The sequence below is a fragment of the Colobus angolensis genome, unplaced genomic scaffold (assembly GCF_000951035.1).
Source record: "Colobus angolensis palliatus isolate OR3802 unplaced genomic scaffold, Cang.pa_1.0 Scaffold100, whole genome shotgun sequence".
NCBI lineage: Eukaryota > Metazoa > Chordata > Mammalia > Primates > Cercopithecidae > Colobus > Colobus angolensis.
In genome coordinates, this window is record NW_012110920.1 from 3,172,073 (window position 1) to 3,189,465 (window position 17,393).

Below are 17,393 nucleotides of genomic sequence, written 5' to 3' on the forward strand. Positions count from 1 at the left end.
CGAGACGGGCGGATCACGAGGTCAGGAGATCGAGACCATCCTGGCTAACACGGTGAAACCCCGTCTCTACTAAAAATAAAAAAAAAAAAAAAAAAAATTGGCTGGGCATGGTGGTGCATGCCTGTAATCCCAGCTACTTGGGAGGCTGAGGCAGGAGAATCACTTGAACCTGGGAGGTGGAGGTTGCAGTAAGCTGAGGTCGTGCCATTGCACTCCAGCCTGGGCAACAAGAGCAAAAACTCCTTCTAAAAATAAAAAATAAAAATTAATTAATTAATTAATTAATTAAGGTACGATGCGGTGGCTCACACCTGTAATCCCAGCCCTTTGGGAAGCTGAGGAGGGAGGATCACTTGAGGCCAGGAGTTTGAGATCAGCCTGGGCAACATAGCAAGACCCTATTGCTACAAAAAATAAAAAACTTAGCCAGGCATAGTGGTGCCTGCCTGTAGTCCCAGCTACTCAGGAGGCTGGGGTAGGAGAATCACTTGAGTCCAGGAGTTCAAGGCTACAGTGAGCTATGATCATGCCACTGCAATCCAGCCTGAGCAACAGTATGAGACCCCTCTAAAAACAAAGAAAGAAAAAATAATAACCTAGAAATTAAATAAGAAAACAGAGGTTCAGCAGTTTAGAGGCTTAAGGAGTTAATTCAAGATCACATCGAGAGTAAGGGTAGGGTCAGACCTCAAACATGATTTTTATTATTGTAAATCCAAGTGTTTTTCCCCGCTAACCTACATTGCCTTGTTCTGAAAATTGAAGCGGATACTGTGAATACACTTTGAAAATTGTAAAATTATATACTAATGTGAAGCATCACAAAACCCTTTTAAAAAATAGCTCTAAGTAATAAATGCTTTTTCAATGGCTCATTGCATGCTTTATACCAGTGCTTATCGCAGCCCACTGAATCTTTATGCTTTGGTGTCAATATCCATCTTCCAAACCCAGGGCTATCCAGAATAGTACCACAAATTACCATTTTAAACATGCGATGTCCTTCAGTTTACATTTGCAGATTTTGGTGAAATAGCATCTTCCAGTGAAGTCCACTGTGCTAGAGAGAGAAAGGTATAAAAAGACAGTCAAATGTACTTTACAAAAAATTTAATTGTGGCAAAAAATTAACAAAATTTACCAACTTAGCAAGTTTTATGTGTGCAGAGCAGATGTGTTAAATATAATCACACTGTTGTGTAATGAATCTCCTGGGTTCAAGTGACCCTCCTACCAGAGTTTCCTGAGTAGGTGGAACTATAGGTACCCAAACCACATTTTGTTTATCCATTCATCTGTATAGTCAATGGACATTTGGATTGCTTCCACCTCTTGGTTATTGTGAATAATGCTGTTAATGAACATGGGTGTGCAAATCTCTCTTCCAAGATCCAGCTTTGAATTCTTTTGGGATATGAACCCAGAACTGCTGAATCGGATAGTAATTCTATGCTTGATTTAGCACAAATTTTGTCAATCCAAAGAGCTGAAAGCTAACATAGAACTATAGTATATTTTTAAAGAGTCAGTTCAGATTTGTGAGCTCACCATAAACATCTGACAAATTTTCCATTTAAAAATTTTTTATGTGTTCATTGATTCACACACATCTTAGCACGCTAATTCATTACTATTTTAACCCCTACAAAGAAGAGCAGAACATAGGAAAAACCTGATTCTATTCTAGACTTGGGTCTAACCTGTAACAATTCACCTAGCTTTCCTTATGACTGCCTTATTACTTACCATAGCTATTGCAAAGATGAATGGGTTAATATTTTAAATTTGTGTATGAGCTACTAAAAAGAAAAAGCAGTGGACAATGAATCTCAGAACTTTGTAGCAGTAGGTTCTATTATTTATTTTCTAGTGTTTTTCCTTTTTTGAAATACATATATGATGCACACACACACAAATGTCAAATATTAACTTAGAATTTAAAAAAAATGGTAAGATTTTAAAATAACCCATTTATCTCTGCAATAGATGAGAGCCTTTGGCTTTGCTGTTAGGCATGATTACACTTAGATCAATTCAGAAAAGATTTCAAGAAAGGAAGAGTACACAGCTTTACCTGGGTAAATTTAAAAACTTGTAAAACTTCTATCATTATCATGCAATTCATTTAAAATTAATTGTGGTTATTAGCCTGCTTCCTCTGGATCTATATGCAAAGACTTAGAGAATAATTGTCCACTCATATTTTGGATAATTACTTTCCTTTTAATAATACAATTTCAATAAAGAACTAAATCTTGAAGATTCACGTAGGGCACATATATGTTGACTATGGAAAGGGAAAGTACTATTTAGAGCTAGAAAAAGGTTTTATTTGAGTCAAATAAAATGGCTGTTTTACCAAATAGGAGGCAAATTCTTAAGGACTCTACACCCAAAAGCAGTTAGTGGCTGAAAACAAACAGATTTTATTTATTCATTTATTTATTGAGACAAAGCCTTGCTTTTGTCCGCCCCCCCCACAACCTGCTGGAGTGCGATGGCACGATCTCAGCTCAATGCAACCTCCGCCTCCAGGGTTCAAGCAATTCTCCTGCCTCAGCCTCCCAAGTAGCTGGGATTACAGGCGCCTGCCACCATACCCAGCTAATTTTTATATTTTCAGTAGAGACGGGGTTTCACCATGTTGGCCCGGCTGATCCTTACCTCCGGTGATCCGCCCGTCTCCCCCTCCCAAAGTGTTGGGAATACAGGCGTTAGCCACCGCACCGGGCCACAAACAGATTTTAAAAGGGTTCAAGTATGGGAACAAATGTGTAATGTCCAAAATAGGCTTTATTGGAGATAAGGATTAAGGCTAAGTCTCTATTTTTCATCCCATAAAAATCTATTTACATCTCTTTCAGAGAGAGAGAGTTTTGAGGAAAGAAAACTGAATTTGATGAACAACGGATCTGATTTAGGATGCCAATTGCAAATAATGGTAGAAAACTGATTTTTTTTTTTTTTTTGGTGCAAACTTTCATGGATAGAAAGGAAAAACTTAAATGACCTCTCCTCTCCAAGAGCACAGAAAATTTTGCCTGAATTTACCTAGAGTCTACGTCATGGACTTGAATCAGCGAAATAGGATGGTTGGGCAGGGCACTGAACGAGGGATCAAACTTAAGAGATGTGTGGTCACATGACTGTAATTGAACTAGAAGCATTATATCAGGACTGACCACCTTGGCTTAACCACAGACTTTGTCCAGACAGTCTGCCCACTTAGATATATTCCAAGGGGATCATCAAACTGGTGGGAGTGGCTGGAACACCGAAATGATAACCTCCTTGTTGACTCCCACAGATCCAAGCCGTAAGTGTTCCCATTTAGTTAAAAGCTACCGTTGCCCGCCACTAGCATGACTTACTTGGTAGGAGGGATGTCTGTAGAGAAAAGGTCTATTTCAGTATCAGCCAGCAAAACAGCCTTCATTCCCCTAGAGCTGAGCACTTGTTTACAGAATTTGCAACACAGGATGGACACGCACCGGTCCTTGAAACTACAAATGTTGGTAGACATGGCGCCGCAGGAAGGATGAGGTGTGAGATTTTGAAAAAGAAAACAAGAGCAGTGCTCCTACTACTTTGATTCCCCTAGGCTAAAATTCAAGTTGCGAGACCTCGAGCTTTTCTAAGTTCTTATATTGGGAAGGAAATTAGTTTTTTTCTGTTTTCCCAGTGGCGGAGTAGAAGTATTTATTGAGTAGGAACAGGGGAGTGCGGCAACTTTGCTTTCCTTTTTAACTTTTGGAGAAGGGAGTGGAGTTTGAATTGGAGAGGAGGCAGGTGGGGTTTGAAGGGAACTTCTCAACAGCTTTCCCTTTCTGCTGTCTAAAGGAGTCCTCTACTCTTCAGCCCCTGCCCCTTCATAGCAATTCCCTCAGCCTTCTCCGATGGTCTTATTTAAAGCTTCTCCTAAGACGCCCCTTTCCCAGCATTAAGCCCCTCCCGCGGAGCGCTCCCGTTCCCTGCTCTCGGATCTCTGGCTAAGCGTCCCTTCCCACTTCTCCTCTTCACAGGATTCAGAAACTCCCTTCGCTTTTTCCGCCAGGCGATCCCGGATTCTCCTCCGTCCCGCCCCTCTCTCCTGGACCTTCCTCCGCTCTGCGGGTCCGCGGGCCCCCCTTCCTGGCAACCCCCGGCCCTCAGCGTGCTCGCGCTGTTTCTCTCGCGTCTTCCCTCCTCTCAGCTGTCCCTCGTGCCCCCCGCAGTCCCCTCAGGTCTCTTCCCGGAGCGGCTGTTCACGGGCGCGCGGTGGTGTTGGTGGGGCAGGGCTGAAGTCGCTTTGGGGGCTCAGTCGGCGCTGGGGTCTGTCACCAAACACGTTGGTTTTCGCTCCGTCTTCCGCTTTTCCGGCCTCTCCAACCTGGTATCAGTTTGAATTGCCAGCGCCGCGCACCGATTGGAAGAACTAGAGTTCGCCCCAGTCCCTCATTGGAAGGCTCCGGGGCCTCCCCTGACGAGAGCTTAGTAGCTTGAAGACCGTAGGCACGGCCCAGTAACGGTGCTGAGATCAGTTCGGCTTTCTGGTTGGCTGAGCTTGGCTCCGCCTCCGATCTCATTGGCTGGTTTCGGGAGGTTTCGCAAACCCTCCCTTTGCCCTAGTGAAAGTGGCAAGGCACGCCCTTCCCGCTTCTTATTGGAAAAGGGTCTACAGTCCCCACCGGTCTCTACTCTCTATTGGCTAAAATTACCCGCAACACCCCTCCTCTCTACCCCGGCCCAATTGGCCATGCCTTAGCTCAAGAGTTTGTGTTTGGTCGTCGGTTCCATCTTAATCCCGCCCATCAGTTCTACTCAGGGGTTCGACAACTCCGGGTGCAGCTTAATCTGTGACCACGCCTCGGCAGTGCTAGTCACACCTCCAAGTTTTGCCAGCTCCTCCCCCTCATTCCGGGCCTCTCGGGATCAGCTCTTCTTATTGGCTATGGGCCCCATCGGTCGATAGAAAACGGGCGGTGATTGGTAAAGGGGTGGGCTCTGCTTCCCGGCGGGGTCCTGCGGAGTTGGCGGAGGCTCCTCAAGGGACTGGGGCAGCGGTCTGCGTAGAAACGGGTGGCGGGGAAGAGAGGGGAGGAGAGCTCTGAGTGGGAAGCGGAGCCGGGGGCCTGGGACCCGTCGCGTCAGAGCCAGGTAAAGGCTCCTTCCCTCTTCCTTTTCTTCCTCCCGGCCGCCGGGCTGGAGCCCTGACTGAACAAACCCGGGCTGGGGCGGGAGGGAGAGGGCGCGGATGGTGCTCGCGGCATCGCCTTAGCTGTGCCGCCCGGAATCCCTCAGACCGCCCCCCCCTCCACCCTCTCCAAATCTCCCAGTACAGCCCATAATACTTCTCAGGACTGCGAGTCTCTCCGCCCATCACTGTACAGCCTGGGACTCTGTCCTGGCTCTCGGACCGCAGCGCAGCCCGCACCCAGCCGCCTCTCCCGTTCCTCCGCACACGGGCAGCCGCGGTCCACCGTGGGGCGGTCGTCGTTGGCATCGCGCGTAACCATCGACCGTCCTCCTCCACTGTCTCCCAGCCCTGGCGGACAGCCCGGGTCTCAGCCTAGGACCCAGGAGGATGAGTGTTCGCTCAGCTTCCGGGGCTCTCCCCCAGTCCCACCCCCCGGCCCGCCCCGATAGACTTCTCTCTTCGCCCACTCCCTTTCCTAGACCATATCTCGGTCCCCGCAGTTCCTGACATCCTTGCGCTTCACGCGACATCGCGACCCATGATCGTCTCCCAATTCACCTCACCTCTAAGGCAGCCTTCTCCTTGCCCCCTCCCGCCTTCCCAGCGTGTGCAACTCCGTTTGTCCCCGGGCTCCCTTCTAGCCTCAGGACCCCATCTCACACCCGCCTCCCGCTTCCCGCCCGCCTGAACCCCGCCGCCTCTGCTCCCTGTCTTGTTCCCTCAGTGTGGCCCCTTCCTCCAGCCGCGGGAAGTGGGAGACGCTAGCGGGAGCTTCCTCCTCCTGGCGCTCGGAGGAAAAGGAACGACCAAGTAGGAAGGGTCGCCACTGCGGCACGCGGGGGAGCTAGACGCCGGGCTCCCCGCTCCTGCTTGCGTCCCTCCCGCCTCCTGGGCCTGGTCCGGGGCAGGATCTTCTCGGGCACCGCCTGGTGCGAGGAGTCAGGACTGCGACCTCACCGACCTCCCCCCATCCCCAGCCTGGGATTGGGTGCGATATCTGGGATCTCTGGGCTTGGGTGGGAAAAAATTTTTGGAGGTGGCATTTATAGTCACTATCGTCCCTAGCTTGGGGGAGGCGACGGCTGCCTTCCGCTCGCCGCCCCCCGGTTTTCCCGGCTCCGACCCTATCCTCTAACCCGTTTCCTGCTTCAGCTGACCACATTGTTTTCCTGGATGTGTCCCGTGCCGAGCAGGCTTTTTCCTGCAGATTTGCCCCCCCCACCCCGCCACCAACATTTTGCTGCCAAGAGAAGCTAGTAACCAAAAACAAAACAACTGGGAGGAGGGGCGGGAGGAGAAGAAAAGTTGTGCCCGGGTGGCTTGTCCCTCTCCGGCTTTGATCCCCTTTGATGTACAGGGAGGTGCCCCGGCCGGGGGTCTGGGGCCCCGGCCGGGGCTAGGTTGGGAGGGCTCTCGGGCTGGCCGCTGCCCAGCGCTGGCGGGGCTCGGGAGGCCGCCGAGGTGCCGCAGCCCCCGCCCGGTGCCCCGCGTTCCTGCAGTCCCCGCCCGAAGCCCGCGCAGGCGGCTGCTCCAAAGTGTTTTCTTTCAGCCTTAAAACAAAATCCGGAGGGAGCTTCCTTCCTCCCCACCTCGCCGCGCCGGGCTCTGCGGGCCGGGAGGCGTTAAGCCGACAGGAATGGGCCCAGGGCGGGCTCGGAACGACGTCCCCTACCCCACCCCCGCCGCGATTAGGATCTGCGCTCTGGCTGACCGCCCCCTCCCCCTTTTCCTGCATTTACAGGCAAGTGAACCGGAGCAAACGACTTCCGATCCAGTCTGCGCTGCTGCGGCTCCCGTTTGGGATTTGATTTGCAGCATCTTTGAGCCTCTACGACAAAAAACCGCGAAACACGCCCAGCCCTCCCCCGGTACCCCCAAAAGCACCCACCCCCTCCCGGGGACACAGCTGGGCGCGTCCACACCCCCGCAGCCCCACACCATGTTGTGCGGAAGGACTTCCACTCCCTGCCTGTGTCGTTGATGTCAGACCCCAGGCCAGCCTCCGGGCGCTGCAGTTCTCCCGGCTAATGCTGAGGCTGCGGCTCCGGCTCTAGCACAGGCACCAGCCGCCGCGGCACCCGGCCCCAGCGCCCACCGTCTGCATGTGCCCGCCGTAGCCGCCTGCCCAGCCCGCAGCCCGCGCTCCACGGAGCGCTGGAGACCACCGCGGGGGGCCCCTTCTGCCCTCGAGAGAAGCGGTCTTGGAGGTATTGATTTAGGTGGTTGGATTTTTTCCGTGGATCTATCAATTCACAATTCGAATTTGGAAGAAAGAAGGAAAACATGACGTCTCCAGCCAAATTCAAAAAGGATAAGGAGATCATAGCAGAGTACGATACTCAGGTCAAAGGTAAGGGCTTTGAAAAATAGCACACTGCAAATGCTCTGTGGACTGGTGAGGCGTGTATTTCCACCTCGATTTACAGGTTGTTCATTTCTTTGGGTGGAGCAGATAGGGGCAGGCTGACCCCAGAGGTGGTTTGTTTCATAGATGGGTCTGAACCTCCAAAGGATGGGCAGTGCCAGGAGCCATTGACACTGGAAAGGAATTTTTGGAGTGGGCTGTAGGAGTATCTTTGTAGGGCTGACCATGATTTTGGCAGCCCTTTCCCACAAGCTGGACAGGGTGGGGGGAGGGGCAGGAGGCTCTTAGAGAGAGAAAGGCACAATTTGCCTCCGGTTCTCTGGGTCAGGTTTCCTTAAAAGACAACTGAAATCTCACAGGTGTTTGGACGTTTGTTTCAGAGATTGAAGAGGAATCCAGACAGAAAGGCAACCTTGAGAAGGTGTACCATTTGGAGAGCCTTGGGAGAGGCGGGGTTTTTCGGATGCGCTATATTAAAACATGAGATTTGCTGTGGCATTGGCACCAAAAGTCCATTGCCACCTTGGGTGCACCTTGTACCTGCCTGGTCTCTGGTCGGCTTGCATACAATCAGAGATCATAGAATAAGGCCACCAACGCCCGGTCTCCGCCCTCACCTAAACCTGAATAGAGTTGTCAGGGTAGCTGGTTGGTGCTGATTCCTGAAAATGGAAAGACATAATTGTTTAACCCTTCTGTGCTGTGACCCTCTGCTCCGGAAGACTTGCTTTTAAAGCCCCATTTCCCTCTCCTGAAAAATGTGAAGGGTAAAGTGAAATGTGGACTAGGAGAAACCAAGTGACCTGTCTTCTCATCTAGTCGACTGTCTGACTTGACTCATGAATAAGATCCCTTACTCAGATAGCGTTTTTTAAACCAGTACTTCCCATAGGAAGGGTTCCTGTCTGTTAAAGAGCTGCAGCATGTGTTTGTGCAAGGCACTGTCCCTTCCTGGTCAGTCACTGGAAAGAGCCATGTGGCTCCAGCCCATTGAGACCTTAGCTGGGGAGTGGAAGAGGTGGGTGGCCTTGAATGTTACACCACATGGTTGGAGCTCTGGGTTTTCCTTTGTTTCAGAGTACAGAGGGAGGGGCCCCTCCTTTCCCTGCACTAGTGCAAGGAGACCTTTTCCTGTCAGAGAGGACCTGGGAAGGGCCATGTCTCCCCTCTAGTGATTACTGGGGGGTGGGGATAGGGGTAGAGTTTGAAATGGGCAGCTCCCTTATCTCTTGGAAGGTTGGAAGGTAGTCTGAAGTCCTCATTGTACCTACAGGATCTTTTTTATGTCATTAGTTTGGTCAATGCTGGAGGTACCCTAAGGGGCCTTCTATCCACTTGGATGAAAACATTGGTAGGTTTATTACAGAAATGGGGGGGGTTGACTGATTGATAGCTTCAGTTGAACTGGGATTGAGAGAGGTGTGGTTGTGAGTTACAATTGAGGTCTTGGCCTCTTGTCACTGTTCATAATCCAGGCCTGTTTTTGTAAACAATAGGCCACTGACCTCCGTGTCCTGTCCATATGCACTGCATTTGCTCTTGGAATCCCCCCTGCAGTTTTAACCAGATATGTCTTTTTTTTTTTTTTTTTGTACACATCCTATTCTTAAACTGTTGCCATCGGGAGTGTTAATAACTTTGATTTTCCCAGATTTCTCTCCAGAAGCATGCCATTTGACTAAGGTGCAAAGTGATTTTAAATGTTTATTTTTTGGAAGGTTCAAGGCGATAGGTGTTAATAGAACCATATCTGCCAATTTCTTTTTGGCAAAGGATTTCTCAAGAGTGTCTCAAAATTAAACACTTCGGATATTTACAAACATTGCTCATTGAGATGATGTAATGCAGATGGCTATTTGGGTTTTCTCTTCAACCTTGCCACAAACAGGAGACTGTTTTGCTTTGCTCTGATATTTTTCCATTGATACTATTCAGGATCATAGAATTTAATAGGTGGCTGAGCATGATGTCTTATTCTGAGAAGGTGCACGATGAATGCTTATGGAACTGATTTGAATAGTTTAGTCTTTCATTTTACAGCTGAGGAGAATACAGAGAACTGAAGAGGCTTGTCCAAGGTCACACAGCTAGATGGTGGCAGATCTGAAACTAGAAACAGGTTTACCAACTCTCAATTCCCTATTCTGTATCTTTACTATGAAACATCATCTGACCAGGGTGGGAAAAAATAAAAAATTCTTAAGGAGCCCAAATCTGTCAATGAATAATGGTAGTAATAATGATAATGATAATAGTAGATTACATTTTGGTTGCTCATTATGTTCCAGTCTGTCCCAAGTGCTTTAAATGAATGGTCTGGTTTAATCCTCACATCAACCCAGGAAATGGGTATTATTATCACCTTCCATTCACCATATAAGGAAACTGAGGCTTAGAGAGAATGAGAAGCCCTTTCAAGGTGACACAGCCAAACCATGGCAGCTTGACTTCATTCCTTTATTCATTAACTATTTATTGAGTGCTTGCGATGTGTTCTGGGGATTGGCAATACAGCTGTGAAGAAGAAAAAGTCTCCACCCTTGTGGAGCTTATATTCTGGAAGCTGGGCTGTCTATGGAACAGCACAGAATTTGGAGACAAAGGGCCTGCGATCTGATTTGGCTCTGCCCCCCAATAGCTAGAAGCCCTGGGTCAGAATTATTATGAGTGTCAGCTTTTTATGTGTTATATGGGACTCATGGTGCTGCCAGACTTACTTCTCTTACAGATGCCAAGATAAAAAGAAAATTACTGTAACAGCTATGCTGTTTGGTTTGGTGGTTATGTGCAGTTTTTAGAGTCAAAGGGATTCAGGTTTAAATCTTGGTTCTGCCAGTTGCTAGCCTTTCACTTCGGGCAAGTTACCTGACTTGTCTGAGCCTCAGTTTTCCTATTTGGAAAATAGGTAAAATAAAATAGATTTCCTAAGGTAATAGTGAGTTGTTGATGAGATATGTAAATTATTTAGAACAGTATCTGGCACTTGTAAGTGCTCAGTAATGGTACGGTCTACTCTGTGAGCCTTTCTTTTGCTGAATTGGGCTATTGAGACTGCATTGCATATTCACTCCCAAAGTGCCAGCTATTAAATGATAGGAAATAAGTCAAGGAATGAAACTTGAGTTCTAGCTTAAGTTCATTTAGTCGTAACAAAAGATCTCGCGTCAGTCACTTAAACCCTCTGGACGTCACTTTCTTTTTCTGTTAGTGAACAAGTAAATTAATTATTGGCCACTGTGGTTCTGCATGTCTTTGACCAGAGTCCCAGGTCCTGTTTTTTCAGTCAGAATTGTTTGAGTCAAATGGACTCTAAATGGGACCCTCATCTCATGGGACCCTTTCTGGGATCCTCTCTATCCCTTGATTTTGCCTCCCTATAAACCACCTGCTTGCATGTGCCCTGAGGAACTCCTGAGGCTTCAGCCCCAACCCTACCGCAGGGTGGTTTTATGAGGGGTGTGCCTTTTAGTCAGCCTGCATTGTAGTGTCTTCTTAAAAACCATCATTGTTTCTGGTTTGTGGGTGCTCAGGTTCCTTTGAAAGTTCATGCCTCTCGATGTCTGACTGAAAGCAATAATATTCTGAGTCTTTTTACATTGTAGCTCTTTCCGATTTACAATGTGCTTTCATATGTGGTTGTCCCTCAGTATCCTCAGGGGATTGGTTCTAGGAGTGCCCCCACTTCCCCCAGGATACCGAAATCTTCAGATGCTCAAGTCCCTGATAAATAATGGTGTAGTATTTGCATACAACCTATGTACACACATCCTCCTGTATACTTTAAATCATCTCTAGATTACTTATAATAGCTAATACAGTGTAAATGCTATGTAAATAGTTGTTATAATGCTTTTAAAATTCATATTATTTTAAATTGTTATATTATTATTTTTATTGTTGTTATTTTTTTTTTTTTTCCTGAATATTTGCCATTCCCATTTGTTTGAATCTGTGGATATGGAACCTGCAGGTATGGAGGGCTGATGTACAATAATCTCTGGAAATTCTTTACAACCCTGGTCATATTCATGGTCATAACCTGAAGCCTTTGGCCTCTAGCCTGTTAGCTTGTTGCTGGGATTGGAGCAGCGAAAGTGATAGGGCATGGTTACCAGGGTTGTGAATCTGGGTGGTATTTGGGTGAATACACATGACTGTATACAGTCCCAGCTGTTGTTCTTTCCTTATTTAAGGCCCCTTTCCTTTACTCTCTCTATACCTTGAGTTTTTACAGTCTCCCAGAAAGCTTGAGATTGACGTTCATGCAAATATTCCAGGAGAAATAGTCTGAAACAGAGTGGCACTATATGCTGAGCAGTCATATTTTCTTTCTTGAGAACATTAGGGGTCTTGTCTTTTTTTTTTTTTTATGTCTTAGGAGAACAGTGTGTGTGTACCACAGAGGTGGAAGTGAAATTTTGTAATTTCCATCTGGAGCATTGTGATAGAAAAAGTGCAGGCCTTTGCCTGGAACAGTTTAACCCTTTCAGGACCCTTCAAGAGCAGGAGATGGGAGATGAAATTTAAAACTGGAGTCATATTGTGTATGTATATGTACTTGGGAATGCTGATGCCTGGTATATAAACAAGCTCTTTCCCTTGGGAGGTCTGAGCAATTTTTCATTCACGCCGCCAAAAAAGGTCTTCTCCAAAGCTTCTTTCCTCACAGCTCCCATTCCCCAAGGGAGCTTTAAATATAATCAGTTAATCAGTTTTAAATATAATCAGTTAAATATAATCAGTTTGAAAAGCTGCAGTAAAACATTTAGTTGGAATCCTCAAGCAGATGCTATCATTTTCCTGTAAGATGATTGAGGGCTCCTCATCCCTTGCTCAGGGGAAAAAACAGCAACAAAAAAAGCTACTCTGCATTAGTAAGGTGAACTCCTGGAAGAAAATGAAGCTCTTGGAAACATTCAAGTACCATACTCTACATCTTGCAATTGAAAGACCCTGGAGGAAGGTGGTGGGCAAGGAGCCAGGAGATGCAGTGTACTGTGCAAAGAAGCAGTAGTTGGAAACAGTGTTCGTGAGGGGTCCTTAGCTTTTTCAATTTCAGGTGTTCTTTTGGGGAATGAGAACAGAAATTTCCTTTGAAGAAGCCTATCTGGTAGTTATGGCCACATCCATTATGTATCATGCAGTTTGAAAGCTTCGACAGGCTCTGATCATTTCTCTGCTATGAGGTGTCCAGAGTTTGACCTAGCTGCAGTATGTAGGCGCCCTTACTATTAAAATCAGCAGGTGCCCAGACCCTGAGTCCCATTATTCATTCCAGATAAATTGGGCTACCCAGTGACACCTGTAGAGTTCTCCTTCCAGAAGTGAGAACTCTTCATGGGAATTGTGCTTACCTTATACCCTTGACCTCTGACAACTACGTTAGGAAAATATGTCATATTGCAGGGAAAAAGCAGTTGATATGTAGATTTCTGGTTGTAATAAAATTAAAATGAACAGTTTTAACCTGGTGTGAGCTGCAGAATTGACTTTTTGGGGAATCTGGGAAAGCTGCCTTGGAAGTTGGTTTAAAAATAAATAATAGCAGCACTTAAAAGCATTTTTAAAAATTACAAAATTAACACCCTTACTGATTTTACAATAATGTGTAGGAACTCTCATATCTCCCTTATTCTCTGTAATCATGGTAGAATACACAGGAGATTGACCATCTTAACCATTCTAGAGTACAGTTCAGTAGCATTAAGCACATTCACATTGTTGTGCAACCATCACTACCATCCATCTATGCGACTCTTTTCATCTTGCAAAACTGAAACTTTATACCCATTAAACAATAACTCCCTATTCCCTCCTGCCCCTATCTCTGGCAAGCATCATTGTACTTTGTCTCTATTTGATAACTCCAGATACTGCAGGTAAGTGGAATCATAGTGTATATATTTTTTGTTACTGGCTTATTTCACTTCCTGTAATGTCCTCAAAGTTCATCCATGTTGTAGCATATGTCCAAATTTCTTTCTTTTTTAAGGTTGAATAATATTTAATTGTGGCCGGGTGCGGTGGCTCAAGCCTGTAATCCCAGCACTTTGGGAGGTCGAGACGGGCGGATCACGAGGTCAGGAGATCGAGACCATCCTGGCTAACCCGGTGAAACCCCGTCTCTACTAAAAAATACAAAAAACTAGCCGGGCAAGGTGGCAGGCGCCTGTAGTCCCAGCTACTCAGGAGGCTGAGGCAGGAGAATGGCGTGAACCCGGGAGGCGGAGCTTGCAGTGAGCTGAGATCTGGCCACTGCACTCCAGCCTGGGTGACAGAGCGAGACTCCGTCTCCAAAAAAAAAAAAAAAAAAAAATTTAATTGTATACATATATACCCCATTTTGTTTACCCATTCGTTCATTGATGAACACTTGGGTTGCTTCTACCTTTTGCCTATTTTGAATAATGCTGCTGTGAACATAGGTGTAACATAGGTGTATTCTTTTTTTTTTCAGATGGGGTCTCACTCTGTCACCCAGGCTGGATTGCAGTGGCTTGATCATGACTCACTGCAGCCTTGACTTCCTGGGCTCAAGTGATCCTCCCACCTCAGCCTCCCAAGTAGCTGGGGCTATAGGCACATGCTACCACACCTGGCTGGTTTTAAAATTTTTCGTAGAGATGAAGTCTCCCTGCATTGCACAGGCTGGTTATTTTTTTAAAAGGTACACTCTACCGAAGTTTTACAGGCCTGTATATACATTTCTATGTAATCACTTGTCCTGATACATTTTTTAAACTTAAGGTTTTAATATATGCATTAGCTTGTATATTAGTATATTAATTATAAAGTTGTACACCTTTTAATAATTACATGAATTACTAAACTTTTACCATATTTTTAATAGCTTTATTGAGATTTAATTGACATTTAATAAATTGCACATATTTAAGGTATACAATTTGATAGACTTTGACATATATAACACCCATAAAACCAACACAGTCAAGATAGTGAATCTAATCATTACCCTCAAAGTTTCTTCATTATAATGTATTAATAAACCAGTACTATTGGCCAGGCACGGTGGCTCACATCCGTAATCCTAGCACTTTGGGAGGCCAAGGTGGGAGGATTGCTTGAACCCAGGAGTTCAAGACTGAACCGGGAAACATAGTGGGACCCCATCTCTGCAAGGAAAGAAAAAAACAAACAAAAAAACTGGCTGGGCACGGTGGCTTATGCCTGTAATCCCAGGACTTTGGGAGGCTGAGGTGGGCAGATCACCTGAGGTCAGGAGTTCAAGACCAGCTTGGCCAATATGGTGAAACTCTATCTCTACTAAAAATAAAAAAAATAGCCGGGTGTGGTGGCAGACACCTGTAAGCCCAGCTACTCGGGAGGCTGAGGCACGAGAATCCCTTGAACCTGGGAGACAGAGGTTGCAGTGAGCCGAGATCTCGCCATTGCAGTGCAGCCTGGGCAACTAGAGCGAGACTCCATTTCAAAAAAAAAAAAGAAAATTATCTGAGTGTGATGGCACATGCCTGTAGACCTAGGCTGTCTTAGGAGGATGAAGCAGGATTGCTTGAGCCCAGGAGTTCGAGATTGTAGGGAGCCATGATTGCACTATTGCACTCTAGCCTAGGTGACAGAGCTAATAAGTATGTTATAGAAAAGGCATTAGCTTCAAGATAACTAAGTGAAAGCCTGGTATTAACAAATTTTTAAAAGTAACAAATAATGATCTAAGCTACCCAGATTAGTTTCTGGAAAATTTGTTTAACCAAGACAACTCCAAGGGAAGTCGGGTTAATAATTGTATCTCAGCCATTACTCCGCTTTTAGGAGGGAAGGTACAGGATGGAGTGAGAAAGAAAAGAAAAAAAATCATGGCCATGTTAGGAGTGGACTAATGACAGTATCTGTTTACATATAGATAGGGCTTGGCTGGGCGTGGTGGCTTATGCCTGTAATGCCAGCACTTTGGGAGGCCAAGGTGGATGGATCACCTGAGGTCAGGAGTTCGAGACCAGCCTGGCCAACGTGGTAAAACCTCATCTCTACAAAAATACAAAAATTAGCTGAGCGTGGTGGGGTGCTGTAATACCAGCTACTCGGGAGGCTGAGGGAGGAGAATTGCTTGAACCCGGGAGGTGGAGGTTGCAGTGAGCGAGATTGTGCCACTGCACTCCAGGCTGGGTGACAGAGCAAGCCTCCATCTCAAAAACAAAAAACAAATGAAAAAATAGATCTGGCTTGAACCAGTCTTAGGGCCTCATGCCTTTTTAGAAGGGGTCACGAATGAGCCAGATGTCAAGGAGAGGGTCTAGGGGCTCCCACTGGAGATCTACTCAAAATATTTTTAATATGGCTTCTTTCTTCTAATGATTGACTTCCTATTGCCTGCTAAATACAGACCAACTTTCTAAGGTAGACGTGAACTTCCTTCTCAGTCTGACTGCAACCTCTTGTTTCAACCACGTTTTTTATTTTGTTTTAGGAGGACTGGAAGTCTAACTTGACTGCTTACCATTCTTTAAACACATAGACTACTAGCTAACGTTTGCTCTTTGTTGGATGCTTACCACTTACTAGGCATTATGCTAAATACTTTATGTAGATTATTCCATAATCCTTACTTCAACTTTAGGAAAAAGATGTTACTAGTATCCCATTTTACTGATAAAAAAAATGAGGTGTAGGACATTCAGTTACTCCCCCAGGGTCTGCAACTGGTGAATGATGGAATAGGAACCTTGGTTGTTGCCAGAGTCTAAGTTCTGCGTGTTGTTCATGGAATGCCCCTTTTTCGCTGCCCAGTCCCGTATCTTCACCTTTTGAAATCTCACCCTTCTGCCGGGTGCAGTGGATCACCTGAGGTTGGGAGTTCGAGACCAGCCTGACTAACATGGTGAAACCCTGTCTCTACTTAAAATATAAAATTAGCTGGGGGTGGTGGCACATGCCTGTAATCCCAGCTACTTGTGAGGCTGAGGCAGGAGAATGACTGGAACCCAGGAGCTAGAGGTTGCTGTGAGCCGAGATCACGCCATTGCACTCCAGCCTGTGCAATAAGAGTGAAACTCCCATCTCAAAAAAAAAAAAAAAAAAAAAACTCACCTTTCTGGCAAAGCCCAACGTTTCTGGGATTCCTTCCTTAATTGCTCTGACCAGAAATAACCCTTCTTTTCTATTTCACCCACACAGTACTTCTCTTAATAGCTCTCATATGGCATTGATCTCATACTGCCTTATGTTTGGAATATTTGTATTTCATTCTTTTTTCTTCTACCAGACTTCTGAATGTAGGAATGTTTTGAAGTTGTGTAGTGCAATGCAAAGAATATAGGCTCTGGAACCAGCCCTCAGTTGGAGTCTTGTCAACTTCACTTCCTTGCTGTGTGACTTTGCTCAAGTCACTCCGCTTCTCTTCCAAGCCTCCTCTTCTGTGACATGGAGATGAGACCTGTCTTGCTATTAATTGCAGTTGTGTTTAGAGTACTGGCTCAGTGTATGGCAAATATTAAATGCTAAATAAATAGTTTATTATAAGGTCCCTTCAGATAGCAAACGTGTCTGGAAGACTATTGTAGCTCAAATGGTGGCTCTCGGTAAACACTTATTGTCTGTAGTACTGAATAAATAAATGGATGACCTAACTACTGCAAATAATCTTTTGGAAGTAGTTTAATTGTATCCTTACACTACATCTTGCACAATGTCACCAGACTGATTTTTAAAAACTCATTTTTTTTTTTTTTGCTGAGGTCATAGCATAAAAGACTGTTACTATTAATCACTTCCCACTTACCCTGCTTACATTTTATACCGCCTTACAGCTGAACTGCCTCTAGTTTCCTTTCTTTATCATGTTGTGTCATGGTTTGTGCTTTATCCATGCTGTGC

General features: G+C 45.9%; 2 protein-coding genes across 3 annotated transcripts in view; one reads left to right on the forward strand and one right to left on the reverse strand.

Annotated features, from left to right (window-relative positions):
- Nucleotides 1-4,382, reverse strand: part of FAM72A (family with sequence similarity 72, member A) — a 15,895-nt gene extending 11,513 nt beyond the window's left edge. The window contains exons 1-2 of one of the 2 annotated variants that reach the window (XM_011937413.1): nt 3,492-4,382; nt 983-1,060 (exon numbers count right to left, since the gene is read on the reverse strand). In XM_011937413.1, coding sequence (XP_011792803.1) covers nt 983-1,060; nt 3,492-3,523 — 110 coding nt within the window. In that variant the 5' untranslated portion in view covers nt 3,524-4,382. Of the gene's footprint in view, nt 1-982; nt 1,061-3,371 lie in introns of both variants that reach the window. The other variant, XM_011937405.1, reaches the window with a different exon arrangement.
- Nucleotides 4,383-4,671: 289 nt separating this feature from the next.
- The window catches only part of SRGAP2 (SLIT-ROBO Rho GTPase activating protein 2), a 263,500-nt gene continuing 250,778 nt past the window's right edge, over nt 4,672-17,393 (forward strand). Inside the window, exons 1-2 of the mRNA XM_011937394.1 lie at nt 4,672-5,136; nt 6,918-7,526. Coding sequence (XP_011792784.1) covers nt 7,460-7,526 — 67 coding nt within the window. The 5' untranslated portion in view covers nt 4,672-5,136; nt 6,918-7,459. The remainder of the gene's footprint in view (nt 5,137-6,917; nt 7,527-17,393) is intronic.